At 39.8% G+C, this 27,139-nt stretch overlaps 1 protein-coding gene across 2 annotated transcripts in view; it reads left to right on the plus strand.

The window, feature by feature from the left end:
* LOC132761332 (uncharacterized) overlaps positions 1 to 21,966 on the plus strand; it is a 67,084-nt gene extending 45,118 nt beyond the window's left edge. The window contains exons 4-5 of one of the 2 annotated variants that reach the window (XM_060754106.2): positions 1,529 to 1,582; positions 18,718 to 21,966. In XM_060754106.2, coding sequence (XP_060610089.2) covers positions 1,529 to 1,582; positions 18,718 to 18,846 — 183 coding nt within the window. In that variant the 3' untranslated portion in view covers positions 18,847 to 21,966. The remainder of the gene's footprint in view (positions 1 to 1,528; positions 1,583 to 18,717) is intronic. The other variant, XM_060754107.2, reaches the window with a different exon arrangement.
* The last annotated feature ends 5,173 nt before the right edge of the window (positions 21,967 to 27,139 follow it).

Here is a 27,139-nt window from a genome sequence, read left to right on the forward strand (position 1 = left end):
TGTACAAACAAAATCCATAGCTTTAATCTTCTATCTTGTTGTTTCATAAGATGATGTCAGTTTCAAGTCTACAAAAGTCTAGAAAAATAGAAAAGTTTTCTATTTTTCAACTGTTTCCATGTCATGCATAACTTTTATGCACCTCTATTATATGACATTTTCTCATTTCACACCTCAACTTAATAGCTTTAGACATTGTAAGCTCATTTTCCTTCATGGTTAGTAAAAGAATACGAAATCTGTCCTGAATGTAATTTGGGGACTGCTCTGGAAGTATGCAATACACTATGTGCAATGATCTTTTTAAATATGAAAACAGAATATGTTTTGCTATTGTTCCTAAATATTCTTCCGATCTCCTTTGCCTAGACCAAATGTAAAAAATGGAAACTGTAGCTTAATTTATCTATTGATCGATCGATTGATCGATCGAAAGTAGAAGTATGTTTGTTTGTTTGTTTGTTTGAACCACAAAGGCTCCTACATGATTTGACTTGGTGCACACAACCTTCACTACCTAACTTAAAGTACTAGTGGGATTAGAGGTTCAGGAATCCACTTATTTTATTTGTTTCCAAACATTTAAACCATCTATGTTGCCAGTGAATAGGTCTTATGATGCAGTTCTCAGAACTAACTGTGGCTGCATTGCCATATAATCCAGTTCAAAGCAAATATTCTAGATTTTATATGGCTGTGTAGGTGGGGCTTATGAGTGAAAGAAAGAGAGGAAAGAAAGAAAGAAGAAGGAGGGAAAGAAAGGTGGCAGAGAAGGCAAAAGAAAGGAAGAGAAAAGGAAGAAAAAGGAAGCAGTAAGGAAGAAGGAGTAAAGAAAAAGGGGGAAAAGGTATCAGGTAAGGCAGAAAAAAGAAAAAAAGGAAGGGAAGAAAGAAAGAAAGAAAGAAAGAAAGAAAGAAAGAAAGAAAGAAAAGGAAGGGAAGAGAAAGGGAGAGAGAGAAAGGAAAGAAACGAAGAATGAGGGAAATTAAGGAAAGAAGGAAGGGAGGAGAGAATGAAAAGGAAAGAAGAAAGGAAAGGAAAGGAAAGAGGGAAAAGATGTATGAGGGAAATGGTGGAGGGAAAGAAAAAACCACAAAGAAATTGCAAACCCAGGCAATGCCAGAGACAGACAGACAGACAGACAGACAGATAGACATACTAGCCTATTATAATATGTGACGGCTACTATTGTTAGCTGGTAATGAGGAAACCGGTCTCTTATTGAGTCTCTTATGGGAAAATTTCTGGAAGCTTATTAGTAAGGTTGCCAGTGTTTACGCCTCTTAAAATTTCATGTCCAGGAGAAGTTCATTCTTTCATTTTGGGCAGTAATGGAACTATCTAGTCCTGCTAAACAGTTACCTGTCATGCTGTTATTTTCTGTACAGCAACATCATTTTACTTAAAAGTTAATCTTGAGTGCTTCTTCTCAGACTCCTGAGTTGTTTATCACTAGAGATATATGCAACTGTGCTACTTAGTCTTGCATACCAGTGGCCATTCTCCTAATATTCTACTTCCTTTTCAGAAAATGCTATTTAAGAAGAATTGTGGCACAAAGACAAGAATCATCAAAATTCGTGTGAGTAGGCCATTTCTTGTTTGTTTTCCCTCCCCTCCTTTACTGAGCCATGAAGGTTTTGGATAATGTGCTGTATCTAGACCCAAGTGGTAAGGAATTACATATTGAGCTTTGGTGGATGAGCTTGGTGTTATCAACTTGTCCCAGCTTTGTCCACCCGGATATTTAGTGCGGCATCAGCCAAGATTTGGGAGATTGGGAAGAGGAACTGCTGACATCCATAAGGATTCTGTCATGCTCACAAGGGAGCCCATCTGTTCTAGCGCTAACTTTGTATAGAACATGGGTGCCTTTCTACAGCCTTTCTACTGAGTTTGCTGTGGCGATTGTAAGGTGGCATTGGATACGTTCAGGATCTTAAACCAACAGTTTTTTGCATCAAAAAGTAGGGCTGTCTGTAAAGTATAATGGGCTTGTAAATTGCAATTTAATATAAGCAATTATAGTTAGATTCTTGCATTCTAACTCAAATGCAGTTTGATTATTAGATTTGATTATTTAGCTTATTAAAGGTTGAAGACAATAACCCTTTTCTATTATATTTCCTGTCTCTGCTAATGCTGGGCTAAACAAATCATGAAAGTGCCATATCTTGATTTTGGTAAGGCTGTTGACAAGATCCCCCATGAAGTTTTCACAGGAAAGCTAGTAAAATCTGGGCTAGGTAGTTCTACTGTTATGTGGATTGGGAATTGGTTGACTGGCTGAACTCAGAGGGGTCTTACCAATGGTTCCTCTTCATCCTGGAGAAAAGTAATGAGTGGGGTGCTGCAAGTTCTGTCTTGGATCCAGTGCTGTTCAGCATTTATATCAATGACTTGGATGATGGAATAGAGAACATGTTTATCAAATTTGCAGATGACACCAAATTGGGAGGAATAGCTAATACTCTGAAGGATCAGAATCTAAAATGATCTTAATGGATTAGAAAGCTGGGCCACAACTAACAAAATTAATTTAAATGGGGACAAATGTTAGTTACTATCCTTAGGGGGGAAATTGAAAGGCACAGATAAAGGATGGATAACAATTGGCTTGAAATGGTAATGTGAAAGGGATCTAGAATTCTTGGTTGACCACTAGCTGAACATGAGTCAACAGTGTGATGCCAGTGTAATTATAGGCTACATCAATAGAAAGTGTCTACGGAGGGAACTCTATCCTGCTTTGGTCAGACGTCATCTGGAATACTGTGTCCAGTTCAGGGAACCACAATTCAAGAAGGATACTGAGAAGCTGGAACATGTCCAGAGAAAGGCAACCAAAAGGATCAAGGATCTGAAAGACAAGCCTTATGAGGAATGGCTTAAGGAGCTAGGTATGTTTAGCTTGGAGAAAAGAAGGTCGAGAGGGGACATAATAGTCATGTTTAAATATTTGAAAGGATGTCATACTGAGGAGGGGCAAGATTGTTTTCTGTTGCTCTGGAAACTAAGGCATGCAGCAATAGATTCAAGCTGCATGAAAAGCTTCAAGCTTCCTAAACATTAGGAAGAACTTCCTGATGGTTAGAGCTATTCAATAGTGAGGACTATGCTGCCTTGGAGTTTGCTGGAGTATCCTTCTCAGGAGATTATTAAGCAGAGGCTGGATGGCATCTATTGAGAGTACTTTGACTGTGTGTTCCTGCTTGATAGGGGCTGGACTGGATGGGCTCTATAATCCTATTATTCTTTCTATTTTGTACACTGGACACTGAATAGAGGCACATGCATCTATACCAGGAAACTGAATTTTGATGCTTTTTAATGCTGGGATCCATTGGGAACTAAGAAGCTAAAGAAAGTGAGGTGGGGGAGCTTGGGTTTAGAAGAGACAGAGAAGGACAAGCAAGAAATGGGGGGTTGGTGAGATAGATGGAAAATATCCCATTTTCAAAGACTGGGGAGGAAGGCAGTAAAATCATGTAATCATTTATTACTTTTTCACCTAATAGGTTCATTGTAAACTTTTAACTTAAATTGCAATTTAATATAAGCAATTATAGTTAGATTCTTGCATTCTAACTCAAATGCAGTTTGATTATTAGATTTGATTATTTAGCTTATTAAAGGTTGAAGACAATAACCCCTTTCTATTATATTTCCTGTCTCTGCTAATGCTGGGCTAAACAAATCATAGGTCTGATCCACCAATATACTTCTTATGTAGAAGGAAATGGGTTGTTATGTCTATTTGCCTACTATATCATTTATTACAACTTGGAATTTTCAATATAAACAGTATATACAATTATATTATCATTTCTTTGGCTTTGAATGTTGTAAGAGTTCTCTATCTGCAGGTTGCTTCTGGGTTTTCTCTCCCTCTCTCTTTCACACACCAAGTGATGAGCAAACTGTTTCCCATATCTATTGGCATTAATGAATGAGACTTGTTTTATACAAATATCTTAAGAAGATACATTGAATAACACTGATTTTGCTTTGGTGCTTCTAGTCTCAGTGAAGCATGAGACCAAAAAGCTACGAATAAATGAGTCAAAAAGGCAATGTTTCCAGTAAGTACTGTAGTAAACTGTGTCCAGAGAAACCTCAATATTCCAATCTTCTAGCTATTTATATAATAGATAATGAGAGAATTCTCTTTCTGTAAAAGCAATAGCTAAATGCGGGAATGCTGTATGTGGGAAAACACAGGATAAGTGAAACCACAGTATGTATAAAACCACAGAATAAGTGCACATTATTTGTAACCCTAATAACTCTCAAATTCTGTTCCAAACAACATTTGTACAAATCTTCGGGATTAAGCTCTTGATCGCTGAGATAATTACATTTCTCATTCCCTCTCTTGAGCTCTTCAAGGCCAAAACTGTTGCCAAAGAGGCTCGCATAAATCTCAATTAATTCAATGTATTGTATGCAGTTGCTTGGTACAGTATTGAACTCCATATTTAGAGGAACCATTTATGTCTATCATGTGTGTGTATGTATGTGCATATGTGTATGTGCCTTAAAATTGTCTGTCGACTTATTGTGATCCCATTAATTTCATAGGATATTCTTAGCCAAGGAATACTCAGAGATGGTTTTGCTAGTTCCTTCTTCTGAAATATAACCTGGAGCACCTGGCATTTGTTGGTGATGTCCCATCCAACTACTAATAGGGATGATCTTCCTTAGCTTATATGATCAGATGGGATTTGTTGCTTTTAGTGAATGTAGGCTCTTTTTGTCCATAGTATAGGTTGAGTACCCCTTAGCCAGAATTTTGATATCCAGCATTCTCCAAAAATCTGAAATTATTCACATGGACGGCTAAAATAGAGACCTATTTATTTTCTGATGAGTCAATGTAGGTAAACTTTGTTTAATGTGCAAAATTATTCAGAATATGGTATAAGATTGCTTTTAGGTTGTGTGTAATAGTTTTATAGGAAGCATAATTCCTATAATATTATGTATGTTATCTGTAAAGTGTATAGGCATCGAATTGTGCCTTTTTTGTATGCCGCCCTCAGTCCTCCCTCGGGGGTTGAGAAGGGCGGGGTAAAAGTACCTGTAATAAATAAATAAATAAATAAATTTAATTTTAGACTTGGGCACTATGTGCAACATATATCATGATGTAGATATTCCAAAAAAAAAAAAAAATCCAACTCTTTGTAGGTTAACTATGAATCCCAGCAACTACAACTCCCAAATGACAAAATAAATCTCCTCCAAACCCACCAGTATTCAAATTTGGGCGTATCAGGTATTTGTGTCAAATTTGGTCCAGCGAATGAAAATACATCCTGCATATCCGATATTTACATTACGATTCACGATAGTAGAAAAATTACAGTTATGAAATGGCAGTGAAAATAATGTTATGGTTGGGGGTCACCACAACATGAGCCACTGTAGTAGGAGGTGCAGCATTACAAAGGTTGAGAACCACTGAAGTTTAATCTGTTTCTGTAAAGCAGTGGTTCCCAACCCCTTTTTGACCAGGGACCACTTTGACCAGGGACCGCTCTCCAACATCAGTACCAAAAGAATTACAAACCAGTTTTTGATTCAGTTTGTTTATTGGGGGTGCTTATTCAGAAAATTGCATTGGATAGACCACATAAGCTCTAGTTTCTGATACAGAACATGTGCCATCCAGTAGTTGCCATCTGCTTGCCCACAGAAAACCACATTTAATAGTCTAATGCAGTGGACCTTATTTTAGGTCTCATGGGCCACCAGTGAGCAGTGGTTCATAGGCTGGGAACCACTTCTGTAAATTATGTGGGATTACCCTTTTATTTTGCGAGTGAAGATTCTCTGTATGTTTTGAGTACAGAGCAATGTTGACAAAGTATACAAACAAACAATCTGTCCAAGTTGCAGCAGACTTCATGCCATATGCACTACATGTAAGAGATGGTACAGTCTTGATTGGTGTATGTAAATCCATCAAGAATGCAGGCCATATGGAAAACCCAGATAGTTAAGGGCTTTGTTTGTTATTTTGTTGAATAGAGTAGACTTTTGTGGTTTATTTATGAATTGATGTTGCAGTTACAATTTCTGGAGAGAATGTCATTGAAATGTCAATTTTCAGTATTATCTACATATTCCCAGAAGTATTTGGGTGTTGGTACATTTTGGACATTGTTCGCCATTAATGAAATTCAGGAATGGGAGGCAAGAGAAAGGGCATCCTTTGTAGCATGCGGGTGGGGAGTTGTGGATCACTGCTTCTCAGATATACTTTGGGGGAATATCTGAAAGAGAAATGATAAATTTATTGCTTGCCTTTCTTGAATCAGATGGACTACATTCTACTTTTGTTTATGATATTTATGGAACTCTTGTTCCTCTTTTCATTTATTGTGATACACCCTGATTCTTACCCTTGGCCTTTACTAGCAAAGCAGTTTGTCCAGAGGCAATTAGTCCTGTTTAGGCATGTGTAGTACCAGTGCCAACAGCCTTGTTTTATACCAAGTGTTCTTTTAAAATTTTGTTCATTCTAAATGATAATATTGTCTGTTTTAGCTTGCTTAGCTTAGTGGAACTGCAACATCTGGAGCTGATGCAAATTTCAAGGCATCCAATGCCTTCTGAACCCCACACTATGTACCAATGGCATAAGGCAGGCATTCATTCTCTCTATGGCAGAGCCCAAGGCTAGCATCTGATTTGCATTAGATATAAAGGCTACAAAATTGTATAAGCCCCATTGCAGTAGGTCACAACTTTTGCTGGATTAGAGGCCTATAACTCCCATAAAATTGGAAAATATGAAAAAATAATAAAAAAAGACAACTTCCATGATTTTCAATGGAAAGAATGCCGTTTCCTGCACATAAAATTGTGTGCAAAAGGCCCACATGCAGATTTTGTACAGAATCAACCCTCAACTGTAAATCATCTTCAAAACCTGCTCAGTTTTCAAATACTTTCTTGCAGGAGTTTCTTATGCGTCCAGGATTCCTCCCATCAGGTTTTTCTAATACTTTTTTTTGGAACCATTTCTGATTATTTTGAAATATTCTTTCAATCCCCCAGTATAGATTGCTGCGTCTTTTGCTCTTACAGTCAAAGACTGCCGGCAGCTTTCAAGAAAGGTGGTTTTATTAGAGACTTCTTCACACAGGGTTCTTTTTGGCGGTGATGATGGGACTCCTATCAAGCCCAGTACAATTACTTCCAGGACAGGTCCATGAAAAACTGGAAAAAAATTCCCACCACTGCTGAAAATCAGTCAGCAGCAGACGATGGGAGGCTCCCCATCTTTCCATTAGAAAGATGGGTCGAGCCAGATTTAGGAGGCTTCCCCCTTTGTGATGAGGCGGGGGGAAGCCACGAGGGTCGTTAATCTATGTAAAGAAACCAGTGATTTAACTTGGAACTTTTATTTACATGTGTTCTAGTCTGAACCCTTCTGTTAGTGTAGTCAATTTTGAGCTAGATGAACAAGGTCAGAATTTGCATCAGGCAGCCACATAAAGGCCACATCTACACTGACTACTTAATTCAGTTTGAAGCTAGCTTCAGATTCTAGAAGCTAGATAACAAAGGCCCAGGAAAGTGCACTAAATAAGGTTCTTAATGCACATCAGTGCTCTGTTATTTGTGTCATTACCATCTGGGCCTCAATTCTAAGATTTCCTTTATAATCCTCTGAACAGCGAAACCACTTTCTTCAATATTGGTTTGATACTCACTTAACTGGTCAGTGTAGTATTTTTCATAGACCCCAGTGAATAAGCTCCTAGAGGTTTTACTTTGTTGACTATGAAGATTTTAGGGATTGAAGAAAACCATTTTTTGGCTCTCCTACATTTTCCTCATTGATGTTGAAAAGAGGATTCATGGGTATATTGGTGACCTTGGAGTTCACTTGATCTCCAAAAGACCATGTGCTAATTTTCTGGGCTGAGTCATCCTTTCTACCCTTCGATGTTCTGACAAACTCCTGGCTGTCTTTTCATCTGATTGGCTTTACTACTGCCGTGGCCTGCCCAACCTTGCTTGTACTCCCTCCCTGCCTCCAGGGAAGTCTTTGTGAAGTCTCTTAAAACGGATGTTAACTTTATTCCAGAACTCTACTGTGGGTTGACTATCCCTGATCAAAAATGTTTGGGGACAGAAGGGCTTTGAATTTTGAATTTTTAGAGATTTTGAAATTCCTATATTTGCATATACATTCACAATAAGATATTTGTGAGATGAGAACCAAGTTTAAACACAGACGCCATTTCTGTGTCATAGACACCTTGTACACTTCAATTGAAGTTAAAATTGTTTTATAACTTTGTGTGTGAAGTATTTGCGTACATCAAATTATCAGAAAACAAAGGTGTCATTACCTCAGCTTCCCATGTGCACAATTTACAATTTTGAAATTTTGGATAAGGGATGCTCAACCTGCTGTGCAAATATATTAAATGGCCCTCTTGCCCACATGTATGAATGTTCTTAAATGCTAGCCAGGCATCTAACATAGGTGGCCTTGGGTTATTTTTTTATGGCCAGCTGTTATGACCAGGATGTCCTTTTTTCAAACCAGCATAATAATAATAACAACAACAACAACAGCAACGTTTTATTTGTTATTCGCCTTCACATGTCAAAAGGTTGAAGATAGCCTTGCACTTTCAATCATACTATAGTAAGTTTTGGAGTGGGAATCCATGGGTCTGTAAGCAAGAGAACAAGGTTAAGGTTATATTTTCTTCCATCACCAGCTTATGCTTCACCTCTGACAAAGAATTCCAGAGAGTAACCAAAGCTAATTTCAGGGGTTACCATTTTGACCATAGCACATTTTGCTTAGAGATGTTATAGGAAGTGTGTGAAAACAAGAAGTATGGTCATCTCTGTAGGTGTGATAATAAAAATATCTGTTCAAGTAAGAGCACAGAAGGGATTTATAGGCACAATGGCCTTTCCTCAATCAAGAAATGAAAGTAAATGCACTGCAGGAGTGTTGTTTTTCCATGCAAGTTGATATAAGCATTATCGATAATCAGCATAATTGATAACTGCATAACATTTCAGTTTGAGATTCCTCAATCGAAACCTGTATCAGGAAGTTTTGTAGATGAAACACTTGAATATTTTGCTTCCTTCTTTCTCATGATGCTTGATATGTCTGGTCATAGAGCAGTGAAGCATTTATTAATAAAAGCAGTGTGCCAGAAACAGGGGAGTAGAAGGAAGAGGAGGAGGGACTATCTTGATTTGGCATCAGTTAAGAACCCAAATCTAGCTAATTTTCTAGTAGGCCTGGTTATGTGTAACAGAGCATAATGGTTCTCTTTGAAGAGCTTTTCAAAGAAGATAGGGTATTGTCTGGTTATCCCTTTGTGCAGTTGCCAGTGGCTGCCTGACAACTTTGTCAATATATTTGTGCTGTTTTCCCCATTAATGAGAACATTGATATGTTTACCTGACCTTTCAAATGGAACCATCCCTAGCAACATTGCAGTAATACAAAGAGAAGGCTGAGCAGTGTTTTCTCCTGTGTTTATGCAAGGCGAGGACCTTTCTTGATCTGTTTTAAAGGTAGCAGAAAGAAAAACATTGGGATGTCAAACTTTCTAGGATGAGCCAGAATTTATTTTTTTCCATTTCTCCATGTAAAGATCTCTGTAAATGAGGGTCATCTTAGAACCATGAGTTCTTAATCAGTATATTGGTGGTACTGAAATTACTGTGTGTGTCTTACGAATAAATTGTGTCTTCGAGTCGGAGAAATATGGTAGGTTGATAGCCTGAATATCTACAAGCCTGAATGTCTGCTAGTAAAGGAACCCTCTTAGAGATTATTCCATATCAGTGAAGGACAGGGCACTAAATTATTAGTCATGATAGTTTCAAAACGTTGTTTTTGAATTACAGTTGCCAGAGTCCCCAGCCAGCATGGCTCATTGGACCATTGGTTGTGCTGAGTAGGTGATTCTGGGAGCTTTTTAAAAAGGTAAAAGTTTTCCCCTGACATTAAGTCCAGTCATGTCTGACTCTGGGGGTTGGTGCTCATCTCCATTTCTAAGCCAAACAGCCGGCGTTGTCCGTAGACACCTCCAAGGTCATGTGGCTGGTATGACGGCATGGAGCACTGTTACCTTCCCATTGGAGTGATACTTAATGATCTACTCACATTTACATGTTTTCGAACTGCGAGGTTGGCAGAAGCTGGGGCTAACAGCAAGTTCTGCAGCTCGGCGCATTAACCCACTGCACCACGAGGTGCTCCTCTGGGAGCTTTTTTTTTTTTTTAAGCATTTCCCTAAATCCTAATGAAGAAGAACTGAGATTCACCACACATAGAGTTAGATAAATAATGTAGACCTCCACACCAATGAATTCTATCCAAGGATCTCAAATGGCTTGGACAAATTTTAGTACACCCTGTGTAATGGGCCATGAGCATTCATGGATTTTGTTTTCCATGGGGATCCTGAAAACAAACCTCAGCAGATATCAACTTCATTTTCTATCAGGGGTTCTTAACCAAAAGTTTCTACAGACCCCCAAGACTCTTTGGTGGTCTGTGGAAAGATTTCAGGAGACCTGTGAGCTGAAATGAGAAAAAAGTCATCCTATCTATATTTTTCTGACTTCTAACTAAATTTAGCATTTCCTTCATTTATGTGTCCAATTCTGGGCTCCACAATTCAAGAGAGATATTGACAAGCTGGAACGTGTCCAGAGGAGGGTGACTAAAATGATCAAGGGTCTGGAGAACAAGCCCTATGAGGAGCGGCTTAAGGAGCTAGGCATGTTTAGCCTGAAGAAGAGAAGGCTGAGAGGGGATATGATAGCCATGTATAAATATGTGATAGGAAGCTACAGGGAGGAGGGAGCAAGCTTGTTTTCTGCTTCCTCGGAGACTAGGACTCGGAAAAATGGCTTCAAACTACAAGAAAGGAGATTCCATCTGAACATGAGGAAGAACTTCCTGACTGTGAGAGCCGTTCAGCAGTGGAACTCTCTGCACCCGGAGTGTGGTGGAGGCTCCTTCTTTGGAAGCTTTTAAACAGGGGCTGGATGGCCATCTGTCAGGGATGATTTGAATGCAATATTCCTGCTTCTTGGCAGGGGGTTGGACTGGATGGCCCATGAAGTCTCTTCCAACTCTTTGATCCTATGATTCTATGATTCTATGAATGTAGACAATAAATTACAGCAGTGTTAGTTTCATATCACATTACAGTTGTTGCATATCTTAAAAAATCATTTGTGCTCATCCATACTTTGAAATCATAATAGTTGTTATAAATGTACCGAAAGGCAATACACAATTGAATGAATGTATAACCAAGTGGGCTTGTGCAAAAGACCTGTATACAGAATTTCAATTCATTCTGAGGATGGAAGTGTAGTCAAGACCTATAATTTGATCTCACTTCCAGAAACAGAATGCTTTCTAGCAGACATACATGCTACAGTCTTGTGCTAATACATTGGAAACAAATTCCGATAGATGAAGGGAACTTTTGGATGCCTGTTTTGTTGAGAGCATCTCCCTATAGATCTGGGACCTCCTTTGCTCTTAAAGTGGGACTGCAGTGTGCAAATATCTGTTTTAGTATCTGGCTGCTTTTCCCCACTTAAATCCCACAGTCTCTTCTGTAGAAACCAGACGCAGCCTTCTAGTTGCAATTGGAAACAAGGTTAGTCTGTGGGGATCATAGCAGGAAGTCTCCTCGGGCTGTTCTTTCTTGTTAATTTGTAGGGTTGTTTAGGTGTGTCTACCTTTCTGACATATTTTCTTTGACTTGCAACTGCGGGGCCTTCCATAATTCCCAAAGCACCTGAAAAATAGCTTCATCTTCTTCTCTTTCCCTTGCTCCCTAGGGTTTGGGATCTTCATTTATTTCTCTTCTTATCCTTTAAAAAGCAAAACAGAGTAGATTTAGAATCTCAAATATGGATTCCCTTTTCTCTCCCATTCTAGTGTGCACTTGAGGTATTGTGCTAATTATTTATGCTGCACAGCAGGACTGCAATGTTTTATTACTTAAAAAATTAATTCAAATTTTAAAGAAATATTAATTTTCCTGATTTGATTGGTGAACAATCTTTCATTTTTGGAAATATTTTAAATACTTAGATATTTTAAATGGTCCTGCCTGTGTGTAAGATATAGCAAAGTCTAATAGTCCCCTCGCAAAAAGGGGAAAAAAAGTGCAACTTTCTGATGTTACATGGGACTAATTCTTGTCTTACATAAGCTAACCCCAATTTCCCTTTCTGTTGCAGTAACAATATTTTGAAATTTCTCACAAAACAGAAGCAATATTTGGGGGAGAGCTGGATTTTTAATTTATTTTATTTCATCTTAAAATGTGAAGGAAGCAAAATAATGAGTTTGCCTAACTCTAACGGTTAGTAAAAGAAGCACTTGGTTGGAATTTTGTTAGGATCTGAAACATGTCTAAGTTCTTCTGTGTTAGAGTTGAATATTTTTATTTCATGCTGAATGTCAGCATTCAGTTCAAACTTGCAGAAAAAAGTGTTGGCTATAGAGTGCCATTATGCATGCCTATGTGATGCACATGCATGCACAGGTGATACACCTGTACATTTTGATTGAACATACACATTCAATATGTGCAGTGTTGCAATTCAGTATATGGGCCATATCAAAATCTATGATTATGGTCCCAAAACCTGCCCTTGACTTATGAATGAGGTGGATGAATACATGAATATATATGGTATACTCATGTATTCAAAGATGTGCTTAAAGCTAACCTTAAAAAGTGATATAAACACTGAGAAACTTGGAAGTCCTGGCACTCAAGCATTGTAACTGGAGCCCCCGGTGGCACAGGGGGTTAAACCCCTGTGCCAGCAGGACTAAAGACCAACAGGTCAGAGGTTTGAATCCTCTATCAGCTCCAGCTTCCTATGCAGGGACATGAGAGAAGCCAGGCACCTCCTGGGCAACATCCAGGCAGATGGCCAATTCTCTCACACCAGAAGTGACTTGCAGTTTCTCAAGTCACTCCTGACACCCCCCCCCCCCAAACCTGGAGTTCAACTGTTATTAACAATCCTATAGATTTTGAAGAGGCATAAATAGAAGGCAAACGGATGAAACATGCTGAGAGGAAGGAGCACCAAGCAAACACTTATTGGGACCACCTTCCATCTGGAAAGACCTATATAGTTAAAATTGTCCAATTGTGGTATATTAAATAAAGTTTCACATATTTTACAAAGGTATGCACTGGCTACCCTTGATGTGTAGTGTTGGGTTGAAGTGATAATCAGGGTTGAGCATAAAACAAAGTACAAAATGCAGAGCACTGATAAGCAGGTATCACCACAGACCAAATGCCCATAAAACCTTTCATATTTTAGTCTTCCCTTAGCATGACTTTTTCATCATGGTGGTGCTTTTTCAAACCAGGTTTCCTATGGTGAGGCTTTGAGTTTTCCATTATTGGCATGGCACGAGTGATTCTGAGCCTCCCTCTGACATTACATAGGAATTTTGATTACCTACGTTGGGTTTTTTCCCCTTTCCAAGCCTATTAGCTCTGTCACCCACCTGCAGCAAACAAAAAGGTTTCAGCTGCTGCCTTATTCATCGACCTTGATTGGTTGGCATTTCTAAATGGAGGGCAATGCCAGGCTCTTTGTCCACTCGCTGTCTCTCGTGGTACTGGCAAGCATCGTCTCAATGCAGAAGAGGGACAAATCGGACTGATTAATTCTGCCCCTTTAGCTCTGCATAAAGGTTGCTATGTTACCCTCCCACTCCGAGGCCTGCCAGAACGCGTACCATCCATAATGCCACAGCAGGCGGCTGGTGAATGGAGGCTCTTTTAAATGTGCCCCCTCCTGCTGTGTCCTTGGTCGTAGTTTCAGATTAAGTGTATGTGTGTTTCTTTCTGTTAGTGTGCATATATGCTTGGCCCTGGGCATGATTTTTTTCAACTGAGTTATGTGTAAGCAAATTGCAGATGTCCTCCAGCATCTTCCACCATGCCTTTGGTATGTACATGGAGACATCCTTGCAAGAAAAATTCTTTATGATATAATACTTTTGCAATATGAACATTATTTAGAATGAAAAGATTTTGCTTGACAAGCGCTAAGCTCTCAATGTGTAAAAAAGAAAGCCAAGCATTCACCCTAACTGATATTTCTCCATGATTAAAAAAACAGCAAAGCCTTGAACCCCGTTCCTGTTGAATAAGGGTGCCACAGAGACATGTTTTGTGGCAGAATTCACACAGAATCAAACCCACAGGGCAGGCATTTTATGACTCTGTCGCATGACAGAGAGTAAATAATGTCCCCAAGTTTCAGCTGCCTTCCATATCCTGTTTTTTTTGTGTTGTGTTACTCAGGACAGAAAATGGCTGGTAAAAAGGTATCCCAGTCATTTCCCCTAGATTATTTGTGTTTTGCCATTGGGATGTATTTCCACTATTATATAAGATATAATCTACCAAGATTCAAAAAATCCCATACCATTTTATTATCACAACATAATGAAGGAGAAACTGGTGTGAGACAGACTTCATTAGAGACTAAATACATGAATGCCTCTTTTGCAGCTAGTGTGTATTTGTACAGATTTCCAAATAATATTATGTGTTCTAAAAGGTGAATATTTCATGATGTTCATAGAGTTTTCTTAGGCAAGGAATACCCAGAAGTGGTTTGGCCAGTTCCTTCCTCTAAAATATTGCCTATAGTTTCTGGTATTGGTTGTCAGACTTACATCCAGCTACTCACCACAGCTGACCCTACATAGCTTCCAAAATCAGAAAGGATCTGGTGCCTTTAGGGAAGGCATGGGCAAACTTTGGCCCTCCAGCAGTTTTGGATTTCAACTCCCACAGGAAAGGGGAGTTATATTAACCAGTCCTATCCACACCTTATAGCCTAAAAAACCCTAAAGCAGGCATGGGCAAACTCCGACCCTCCAGATGTTTTGGGCTTCAATTCCCACAATACCAAGTATTGTAGGCAATATTGTATAGAAGCTGAAGTCAAAAACACTTGGAGGGTCGGAGTTTGCCCATGCCTGCTTTAGAGTATTTAGGCTATATGATGTGGATAGAATAATAGAATAGAATCATAGAATCATTGAGTTGGAAGAGACCTCGTGGGCCATCTAGGTGAACCCCTTGCCAAAAAGCAGGATATTCGGAGCACCCTAACAGATGGCCATCCAGCCTCCATTTAAAATCCTCCAAAGAAGAAGCCTCCACCAAAGGATATTCACCAGGATAGGACTGGTTAATATGACTCCCCATTCCTTTGGCTTCATAGTGGTGTAAGTGAGATTAGTCTTTTGTTACTAGAAGAAGAAGAAATGGAGGAAAGTAGTTGTTCAGTCCAGCAGCTGTTTATAGCTGTTTCTTAAGGATGGCATCTTCTGTGTGTGTTGAAAAAAGACTCCATTCCATAAAAGTCTGTACTATAAATATGCCATTACTTTTTAGGGTGCCATTAAAACTTTATTTACACTGGAATCTGCTGATCTGACCTGACAATGTGACAGGAAATTGTCTCCATGGGCCTTGGTTCTTATGTATGATAGCTGTGATTGTAACATAATTGGTCTTCTTGAAGTGATGTGGAACTTATGGAATAAGCTAGAGCTGAGCTGCATTCTAGCTGGAATGCTGCCCCTTTTGCTGCTCATGTTCGTATGTTCCCTTCAATTTACTTCTTCTTTGAGCAACATTTTGGGAAGGTTACTGAAAGTGTTAAATATATCATTTAATAATAAAAGTTACATAGTATGACTCCCATGTCCATGGGATCAGTATTCATGGTTTCATTTATCTATGTCCAACAAAATATGTTCTCACTAGGCATTTCCTAGCGAGGTACTTCATTTCAACAGGGTTCACTATTATCCATGGCTTCACATATGTATGTGAAGTTTGGGAATGTATCTCCTGTGGATGTGGGGGATGTACTGTATCATTTAATAACATCGAAACTATATATTGTTCAATATTATATCATTGGATTGTGGAAACCAGGTTTTGAAGACCCACAGAGCTGTGAAAGCATCCTGGGTCACCTTGGGCAAGTCCCATTTACTCCCCTTCAGAGGAAGACAAATCCCTTCTGAACAAATCTTGCCAAGGAAATGTAGTGATAGGCTTGTTGTAAATCAGAAGTAACTTGAAGGTATACAGCAACAATAACGGTGTTTGTACATTCTGTTGATTCTTCTGAGCATTTTGTATAACTACTTTACCCATCTTTTTAAATCGTTTTTTCAAAGAAAATTATCTCATTGTAAGATCGTAGTGGGGAGATCTATATGTCTTTGACAGACTTGCTATCTAAAGTTTGCAGCAAGAACTAGACTCAAAACTGTATTGAGCAGACAACCTCTGTGGGCTACACTACACATGTCTGAATTAAGAAATCTCTGTGACCACAATTACAGAAATCTATATGTATGTATGTAACTATCTGTATACTTAAGCATGAAATCTCTGTGGGGCATAATGTGCCAATGTGATCTCAGAATGCTGAGCTTTGTCTTCTTTGGAAACAAAGTGCCTTTCTTGTATCCTGTGCTAGGAAGCAAAGTTGCATGGCTCAGGGAGATGAACCAGATAATCTAATGGACCCTTTCCCCTTTTGACAAAGGGATTTGACCCTGTTGGCTGGGTCAGCCACACAGAAGGGCTTTCTGTTCATGACCTTTTCCCTGTTTGATTGTGAGTCAAAATCCATTAGGGAATATAGATGGATCAAAGCCCAAAAATCCTGGATACAGTGTCAGAGGTCACTTTAAAGAAAAAAAAAGACCTGCTAATTGTTTGTTCAAAATCCCAATACTTTGTGCAAGGGCCTTCTATTTAAGATGGCTGAGTATATACTGGCATTTAGGGACACTGGCGAGAGGCAGGAAGAGGCAACAATGTCTGTAGCAGTGGTGGTGAACCTATGGCACACATACCACAGGGGGCACCCTCTCTCCTGGCATGCGCACTGTTGCCTTCCACCCACTGTTGCCTTCCACCCCCTGCTTGCTTGCCCACCCCAGTTGTTCACTGCCCCATTCGCTCGTCTGACGTTTGCCTCCTGCTTGTCCGCTTGTCCACCCCTTCTCGCCTCCTCTTCCTCTTGCTCACCTGCTTGTCCACCCCCTTCTTGCCTGCCTGCCCCATCACTTTCTCACTCACATCAACCCCCCCCCCCCGCCCCCGATTGGGCACTTGGTCTCTAAAAGGTTTGCCATCACTGGTCAAGAGTCTCCCTGGCTACATCCAATCTGTATCAATGCAGCTTTGTCTGCTCTCTTCCTGTAACGCCATTTTGATTGGGATTCTGCTGCTGCGTAATGGGGTTGCTGTGATTCTGTAAAGGTAAATTATATATGGTGTTTGGTGTAGCTAAATATCATTTCCTGATGGAAATCTTTGCTCCAGCGACACATTGTGTACAAGGCACATCCCTACACAACAAGGTTTAGTTTCCTTCTTTACTTGGGAGGAGGATTTGCTTGCCATTAAATGCTTGCCATTGTTTTCGATTGAGGCTGAGGAAATATGGGTTGTCCAGGGTCCATCCAGCAACCTTTATAATTGAGCTGGGATTCAAACTCTAGTCTCCAAAGTAATAGTGCAATGCTCTAACCACTATATCACACTGGCGTCTTCTCTATTCTCATCTAAATCGGGGAATTTGAAAAGTTACGTTTTTGGACTATAACTTTCTGAAAACATCATCCAGAATGTTCACTTCCCCTGCTATTCAAAGTATCCCAGAAGCTGTAATTCAAAAGAAAATCTTCTGAATTAGGGATGTTGCCATGGCAGTGTTTCTCAACCTGTGGGTCCCCAGGTGTTTTAGCCTACAACTCTCAGAATTCCTAGCCAGTTTACCGGCTGTTAGGATTTCTGGGTGTTGAAGGCCAAAACATCTGGGGACCCACAAGTTGAGAACCACTGCTTTACAGCAGTGGTTCCCAACCTTTGTTCATCTAGTTGTTTTGGACTTCAACTCCCAGAAATCCCAGTCAGCTTACCAGCTGTTAGAAATAGTGGGAGCGGAAGGCCAAAATACCTGGAGGAACAAAAGTCTGGAACCCACTTTTTTAGACTAAGGTGGAAACAGTCTGAAAACAAAACAAACACAGAAAAATATCACATGGTGTAAGGGAGGTCTAATACTAGTTCTTAGATGGGATCCAGGAAAACCATTGGGACGGAGGGGGGGGGGGGACGACCTAAATTTGAAATCCCACAAAAAGTGGAATTGGTCAGAAATCCTCTTTATAGTTTTGTATAATCTTCTTTATAGATCTGTTCTATTCGCACTCTTGGCAGGAGTGGGAGTAGAACAGATGCACGGTATTGAACATTTTATTTCAAGGTAAAGTCACCAACCCAGGAAATTTCATGTAGCAAATGTATCAGTGATTGTTTGGTTGAAATCCTTTAGTAGGGTCCAGGAAGAATCTACAGGCTACCTGAAAAGAGTCCATGAACTACAGTTCTGTCATGAAGAGTTGGGCATAGAGTTAATTGTTGGAAGGCACATGTCATAAGATACTACCTTTCCCAACCATGATGTTGATTTACTGTTTGGTAAACGGTATCTCTGACATTTTTTCATTGTTTCGTTTAAGGTTTATTAACTAAATAAGAAATTTGCTGCATTAGTGTGCACACTAACTGAATGATGGCTGTCATTTTCTTTTTTTCTCCACAGCATATCAATGGAAGCCGACCACCACCTCACTTTCTGTACGACCCATCCACCTTTGCCTTCCGATCCCTTAGCACCTTGAAGCCTCTGAGCCCAATAGCTCCAGTTGAAGAACCATCATGTGCCTACTGAAGGAGATGACTCAGAACTCTCAGGAATCAAACCAACAGATTGCCCAGAAAGGACCAGTTTAAGGAGGGCATGTGTTTGCAATTATCACTGATGCCCTTGAGCATTGGAGATGGGTGACTTTTCTCATGTCTGTTTTGTATCTTATGAAAAGCAGCAGGAAGGAAATGTATGTGAATTGAGTAAGCTAGGTACACAAGCCATAGTGCAATTATCAAGGTGGTGTCTGGTACACAGAAAGCTGGTGTCTTCTTAAAGGAAGTTGTCAATTACCTTAATAGGTAAACACCTGCTTATATATTGGAGTGCATGGAATAGGCACATTTTTATCATTGCCTGCTCCAAAACTAGCGGAATTGTTTCCTCTATGTAGGGATATCTCAGTGGACTAATTCCTCTTGAAAGATGATTGGGATAAAAGTAGATCTGCCCCTAGGTTTGAAGCTAGAGTGAGAAGTACCTGAAGGTTGTGAAACTTCAGGGTTTCCTCAGTACACATTAGTAGGATAATCCCTGAATAACTATGTTTCCGATCAGAGTAAAAGATTGACACGAGCTTTTTTCCCTGTGCAGGCTGCTACGTTATGACATGGAAAACATTGTTCTGTTGGAGGTATGTAGGAGAGAGAATAGGGAAAGCAGTTTCTTCTCCCTGTGGCACCTTTCACACATCCTTTATTGAGGTATCTGGGTGCCCTCTTTTATGTTGCTATCCTGAATGGCTATATCCTATTCCTGAAAAACCACAACAGGTCTGGATGTCAAACCATCTGTTTGGCCCATACAGAACAGCAGTGAATGGGGAGAGGATGTATGTAAGGATTGCTCTTGATTTTATGTATAAACACAACAGTTTAAGAGGATATTACATCATATAGTGGAAGAAAATGTCCTCAGCCTGTTGCATATTTTGCTATTGTGGGCACGGGTGACAGGAAGGGTGAGACACAAGACTTTTGATATGAAACTGTGACAACTGTATTGTCACACACACTTTGCTGTGGTCTCTTCATCTTCATATTGCTCATCTTTTTTCATGCTGCCCACATTCACAAGATGTTATTCTTGCTGTTACATTACTCATATTCTACAGTTGGGATGAGCAGTGTGTGACATTCATATTGGTACTGAACTGCAACTCCCATCATTTCTCATCATGGCTATATTGGTTGAAGCTGATGAGGGTTGCCCTCCAACCAAACGTGGAAGGTTTTCTACAAGCTTTAATCCATTGGTGGTGAACACACACAGAAGGATATTTTTGGGTCTTCTCAATCCAGCATAGGCCACATTTCTGTCTCAATTCACAAATGGAATTGATACTGTCTCACTTCCAGTCATTTTTTTACTTTGATTCTGGGCTGGAATGTTTGGTCAAAGCCACACTTCCTAAATCAATTTTTGAGGCCAGAAATACCATAAGAATGAGGTGAAGGGAGTCAAGAGAAACCAGAGCCTGCTTTGGACTCTGAGGTCACAATGTTCCCACCTCTGCTGTAATGAACATTGCCCCCTAGAAATTAATACACAGCACTGTCTCTTCTATGTGATCCTGAAATGTTGGCCTTATGTGTGTGCAAATAATGTAGTGAACAATGCCAAATGTACTTTTGCTGTGTAATCTATTTGTATTTAGGAAGTGAGAGTTGCTCATGGTTTGGACATTATGAATGTAGGCATAGATTCTGTTGGTTGTCCCTGCTGCAGACCTCATTGCATCCATGGGATTTATAGTTCTGATTTACCATTCAGCAATTGGTTCCATGAGTCTACTCTAATAAGGCAAGCAATTGGATTTATGGTGTATATGTTGATCCAAGTATGAGAAAGGCCCACCCTCGGTTATCATTGACACTGGAACATTAAAACTTACCATTCTGTCAAGCTATGAGTACAATTGGGCAGCCTTTAGTATTCCGTGTACACATGTTGTACCAGTGACAGGTATATTAGGTTAAGGGAATCCGTGCTTTTGTTTCTTCCTATACCATCCCATCTAAGAAGAATTCAGGGAGGTGTGCAACTCTGTTTTCTACCAGCCTGTTAAAGAAATAAATTTCTGCTGGATTGCTGTGACGAGAGCAAAATTAATAATGCAATGTGAAATGAAACAATGCTTCACTTATTCCTATAGCCGAAGTAGGGGATATTTTTTTCTCTTTTGATCCTGAATATGATTTTTTGCTGGCTTCAAAGTCAGCAGTGTGTGATGGGATTTGTAGTCCCAGTGGACTTGACCTTTCTACAGTGACAAGGGCAGATGATAACCTGGTTTTGCTGTTTCTGCAAATTAGGTTTGGCCTACAAACAGTCCATGTGTGTTACATAGTCAGGAAATGTATGGGGGCACTTTTTCCTGTGCCTGAAGGCACCATCTTATTCGGCAAATACTTTGGAGTGCTTTGTTTCTTTTCTATACAAGCTGACTGTTTCTGATTGTCCTCAAAGATACCGTCCCATATGATGCTCCAAGTTGAAGGAACGGAGGGCAGACAACCTCTGTTAAAGTGGCCTTTCTTTATTACTTTTGTAATCTTTCTCTGTCTTCGGTTTTTCAATCAAAACAATAAAGTTACATGTAAACTGCTGCTATGTGCTCTGCTGTTTGCTTTCTTGGTGCATTATTTTTTGTAGTAGAAAAAAGGAAATATCCTCTATTTTACAACAAGAAAATACAAGCTATTGGGTCTGAAATATGTTTTACAGACCCAGGAAAATTGAACAAGCATAGATTATGCTATTATGGGTATAAGTCAATGGTTCTCAACCTGTGGGCCCCCAGATGTTTTGGCCTTCAGCTCCCAGCAATCCTAACATCTGGTAAACTGGCTGGGATTTCTGGGAGTTATAGGCCAAAACACCTGGGGACCCACAGGTAGAGAACCACTGGTATAAGGGAAGCACACATGTCTTACATGTGTTTTTGTTTCTTGGACAGACAATGTGAATGCCAGGTTCCTCTTAAAAAATCCTCAGCCATTATTAGTAAGAAAATTAGCAAGTCTGTGTGACTGCAAATATTTTAGTCCTGAAACTTGCCTTTTGTATTCTGTGAATTTTTCCTATACATGAAATTTCTGCAATGCAATTGTAAAACAAAAAATAAAATGATAAATTTGCAAATACTTGTCATCTTGTCTTAATGTGGCGAGAATATTAATGTACAAGCACATTGCATCCCTGTTCAATTTTTTTTCAATGACAATAGTAGTAGTAATAGTGCTACTGCTCAGTTAATTGGTACGGCTGTTCCTGCAGATGAATCCTACGAGGTTGATAATTGTTTTAAATGTGTTCTCTCTTTTTCTTTGTTCAGGGTTGCTTTGGGATTAAACCGAAAACAGCTGACTGGCGGTTGGGCTTGTGGTTAAGCAGCTTGCCCAGTTCCAGTAACTTCCGACTGATTGCCCTCATCCTGTTGCCTTTGAACTAGGTTTGGGCAGGTGTTTCCCCTTCAAGGTGAAAATAGATTATTTTGGTTCTGAAATGGGGAGAGAAACAGTGCTCCGAAAATGTACAGCCATGGAGACCTCCCCAGGTTTTAAAACACACAGAAAAATGCAAGCTGCAGTTCGATGAGTCTTCATGGGAATTGTGTCTTTTTCTTCACTACTCTGCATATTTTTTCAATGGGGGTGGGGATGCAAGTTTTCACCCTTGCTTAGCTGCCTGAGTGAGCTAGTGAGTGACAAAATGTTTTTTCTGATGGCAAGCTCTGATCAGAACAAGCCCAGAAATGTTTTCCTCACTTTGGCCAACTATCACTTTCAGTTACTGAATGCTCCAAAACTGAATGTTAAGGGTATGTTTTAAACACCTACCTATTCCAGGTTAACTCATTATGTTCACCAGTTGTGCCCATACCTTGGGAAGTCAGGTTTAGCCACGGTAGTCAATGCTCTATTTACATCTCGAATAGACTACTGCAATGCGCTCTACGTGGAGTTGCCTTTGAAGACTGTTCGGAAGCTTAAATTGGTCCATCGGGCAGCAGCCTGACTGCTCACTGGAGTAGGGTATAGAGAGCATATGACCTCCTGTTATGCCAGCTCCACTGACTGCCAGTCTGCTACCGGGCACAATTCAAAGTGCTGACTTTAGCCTATAAAGCCCTAAATGGTTCTGGCCCAGCTTACCGGTATCTCCCTCTACGAACCATCTTGGAGGTTAAGATCATCTGGTCCCACCTCCTTCGCAGTTACGACTGGTGTGGACAAGAGACAGGGCCTTTTCAGTGGTAGCTCATCGACAATGGAACTCCCTCCCCAGAGAAATTATATCAGCACCCTCCCTCCTGGCCTTCAGAAAAAAAGTAAAAACTTGGCTATGGACCAAGCCTTTGGGCAGTAAGCAATACAAGGAATGATCGGGGATTATATACGATTGATCTTTGACATTTAGAACGGCTTTGGACCATGATTTCTGGATTATGGGATTTTAACATTTATATTAATATGTTTTTAACTCCACATTTTGTCTAAATGCTGTTGCATTTTTATGATCTAATTGATAGTTATATGTTATTGTGGCTTTATATTAGATTTTATATGTAAGTGAGGCACTAAATTTTGCCATAAATAGGTAGGAAACCACTTTGACTTTCCCTGAAGTAAATACATAAAAGTAAATGAATAAATTATCTTCCAAACCATGAAGGCCAGTGACAACGCCTTCTTTCCCAAAGCATATAAAATTGGGGGTATATTGCCATTGAAGCTAGAAGTTCCATTGAAAGTGAATATGCACCTATAATGACTACAACATCTCTATAAAGTCCACAAAAGGATGTTGTGAGATATATTTAATAAAGAAAAGCATATTGAAAGCTTGATAGATTATTTATTATTAAATATGTGTGTGTGCATAAATACATATACATGTCTACATATATTTAATACACACACACATATAGCATTTTCTCCTCAAAGCAGGACTTTTATTGGGATTTGATAAATCTTGACCATATGTTTCCATCTGAGGATTCTTTCTGTAGGACTGGCAGATTAGAGAGTAATTCCTCCCTTGTCCAATTTTAAATTCCTTTTGTGACTGAATAACACAATTACTCAATATAATGGTAGGGCTGCCTGCTGATGTGTTGGCCACCCAAGGATCAGTTGTTAATCTGACACTTGCTTTGCTAATGTTGAAACCAAACAGGGGAAGGAAATTGCACTGTTATTCAAAGCAAGTAGAGAAAATACACACATAGATGCATGCAGAGTTTAAGTAGTTTGAAAGTTCCAGTGGAGGTAAAAAGCCCTTCCACTTGCAAACTGCTCAACACATCCAGTAAGAAAGGGATTGATTTCCTGCCACAGCAAATATTAATGACGGTGGTTTTAATGCTAAGACTGCAAAGCAATGGAACTTCCCCTTTGGACTCATGCTGTTGAGATTTAAAGAAATCATGTTTATAGAATTACAAGCAATGTAACTGTCAGCCAGCTGTAGTTAATCCCACCTATTTTCATAGAAGTAGCAGAAAAACAAAAGTGGACCAATTCCCCTGTTGAAACTAGGTACAGTTTGTCACAGTTAAGTAATGATTCCACACAGAAAGTAAAATGCAGTTCGAAATCTGCTTGAAATCGGGAGACTCCAATGCATACTACAGCATGCATACAGTTTGGTACCAATTTAACTGCCATCGTTCAATGCTATGGAATCATGGGAGATGTAGTGCAATGAGGCACCAGGGCTATTTGGCTAACAGATTTTTAAAAACTTGTGAAACTGCAGGTCCCATGGTTCCATATCCATTGTAGTTAAAGTGGTGTCAAACTGCATCAATTCTGGGTTGTTGTAGTTTTTTTCGGGCTATATGGCCATGTTCTAGAGGCATTCTCTTCTGACGTTTCGCCTGCATCTATGGCAAGCATTCTCAGAGGTAGTGAGGTCACTACCTCTGAGGATGCTTGCCATAGATGCAGGTGAAACGTCACAAGAGAATGCCTCTAGAACATGGCCATATAGCCCGAAAAAAACTACAACAACCCAGTGATTCTGGACATGAAAGCCTTTGACAATACATTGCATCATTTCTGCAATGTAGATGCACCTCAGTTGACCTGATATATCTTCTCTTAGGTAACTTATGAATGATATGTTGCCATTGCAACATGCCAGAAAAAAAATCTTTTTTATTATTTATTTTATTGTAGTCGAGACCAAAGGTATAGATTAAAAGAAAATAAAGCTTTTAAAAAGGCACAATTAAAAACAATTATATAAACTGACCTACTAACCTAAAACAATTGAAAATGTAACAGTAGGGGTATACTGTTGTGTTTGAAATGGTCTTAGATTAGTGTGCAATCGTTTCATTAAAATATTATTTTGTATTCACCAATCAAGAGTTAAAAACCTGACTCAATAAGCCCTTTACCTTCCAGTGGCAGGAGAACAGATGAGAGATACAGGGTCATTTTCACAATATTGTAGACTGTAAATAAGAAGACATGCTTTTCTCCACACCTCACAGTTGAAGATGTTGTAATCTGTTTTGTGTGTGAAAGGAAACCACAGGGACAGCTGTTTGAGTCAGACAAAGAGGGTGAGAAGGAGGCAGCTACTGCCTGGGTTCTATATAGTACCAAAGATCGAAAGTAGGAACGGTGGACTTGGGTTGTGTAGTGGAGTTTACAGCTTCCCCCTCTTACGTTCACCATGTAAAAGGATGCTGCTACTTATGCAGCCTCGGAAGAAGAGAAAAACAACAAAAAGCTCCATTCTGCCTTGGCCCAAGAACTGATGGGAGCCCACACCATCCAAATTGCCATTGCTGTGGCCGTGGAGGGAAAGAAGACCTAGCATTACCTGGTTGACTGAATCCCCTCCACCCTTTGCTTATATTTCCCTTATATTTCCATATCTTATTTAAATTGGAGGCTTGAGGGAGGCGAAACTGCAAAACTAAAAATATAAAAGCTGTTTTAGAGGGAGCAGCTTTCATAGTGGTTTTGATCTTAGACTGTAAGATCAGGGTTCAAACCCCTGCTTGGCCACTGAGCTGCCTTGTTCAAGTTACACTTTCTCAGCCTCAGAAGAAGGCTAAAGTCAAGAAAAACTCCATAAAAACCTACAAAAGAAAAGCATAGAGTTTTCGTATGTTGGAAACAACTCAAAAACATATAACAATAAGAGCAAAATGACAAATCCCAGGATTCCACACATTGGTGCCATTAGAGTTAAACTGGAATCACAGTGCTATATTTTGATAATGTGAAAGGGCCCCAAGTCAAAATTATTAGCTGCTCTGTGTAAGTGAAAATGTCCCAACAAATTTCTAGCCATAGTCCTTAAAAGATGCAGGGTCTACCTATACCAGGCATGGGCAAACAGCATTAATTCCTACAGTATATATCAGGTATGGACACATTTTGGCCCTCCAAGTGTTTTGGACTTCAACTCCCACAAATCCTGCCAGTAGGCTGTTAGGAATTGTGGGAGTTGAAGTCCAAAACACCCGGAGGGCCGAAATGTGTCCATACCTGATCTATACTGTAGGAATTAATGCAGTTTGAGACCATTTTCACTGCTCTGGCTGAATGCTATGGAAATTTGGGATTTGTCAGTTTGGTGAGTCATTAGTAGTATTTAGTGGATATGGCTAGAGTCCTTACAAAACTACAACTCCCATTGAGCCATGCCTGAGAAAGTGATGTCAACCTGCAGTGAAAATACACCCTCAGGGGATGGCCCCTGTACATACTGCCCTAAATTGTAGTTGGAAGTATTTCTACATGAACATAAAGACAGAATAATTGGGCTGGATCTAGATAATCCCATGTTCTGTTGAAAGAATGTGCAGCATGCCAAGATCTAAGGCCAACTGCGCTCAGCATTACCAATTCCACAGCAGGTGGTATGTAGATGTATACTGCTTCTGATACTGAAGGTGAAACAGAGAGATTCTGACTAATAGCCAATGACCTTCATGAATGCACACAGAGTACCTTTGAATTAACATTCTTCTGTGATCCTTGGAAGCTTTGGACTGCTCATGCATCTGCTATTGTTGTTTATTGTGTTCTCTCTTAATGAATTCCCTCCTGCGCCATCTGAATAACTCCAGGGCTCCTTGTGGCCACTGCTTCTTGCATCCAATGCCACTAATCAAGCCAATTATGTTCCTGGTTCAATAGCAAATCCTTTTAGCAATTACTCCCCAAGAACAATAAAGCATGACCCCTCCCAAAGTTGTCATTAGCATGTCCCAGACACTATGTTCTCCTTTTCTGATGGGCTGTAATAGCCCAGACCAAATACACCAGCCATTGCAATGTGGCTTCCC

Source organism: Anolis sagrei, chromosome 1 (genome assembly GCF_037176765.1).
Source record: "Anolis sagrei isolate rAnoSag1 chromosome 1, rAnoSag1.mat, whole genome shotgun sequence".
Lineage (NCBI taxonomy): Eukaryota > Metazoa > Chordata > Lepidosauria > Squamata > Dactyloidae > Anolis > Anolis sagrei.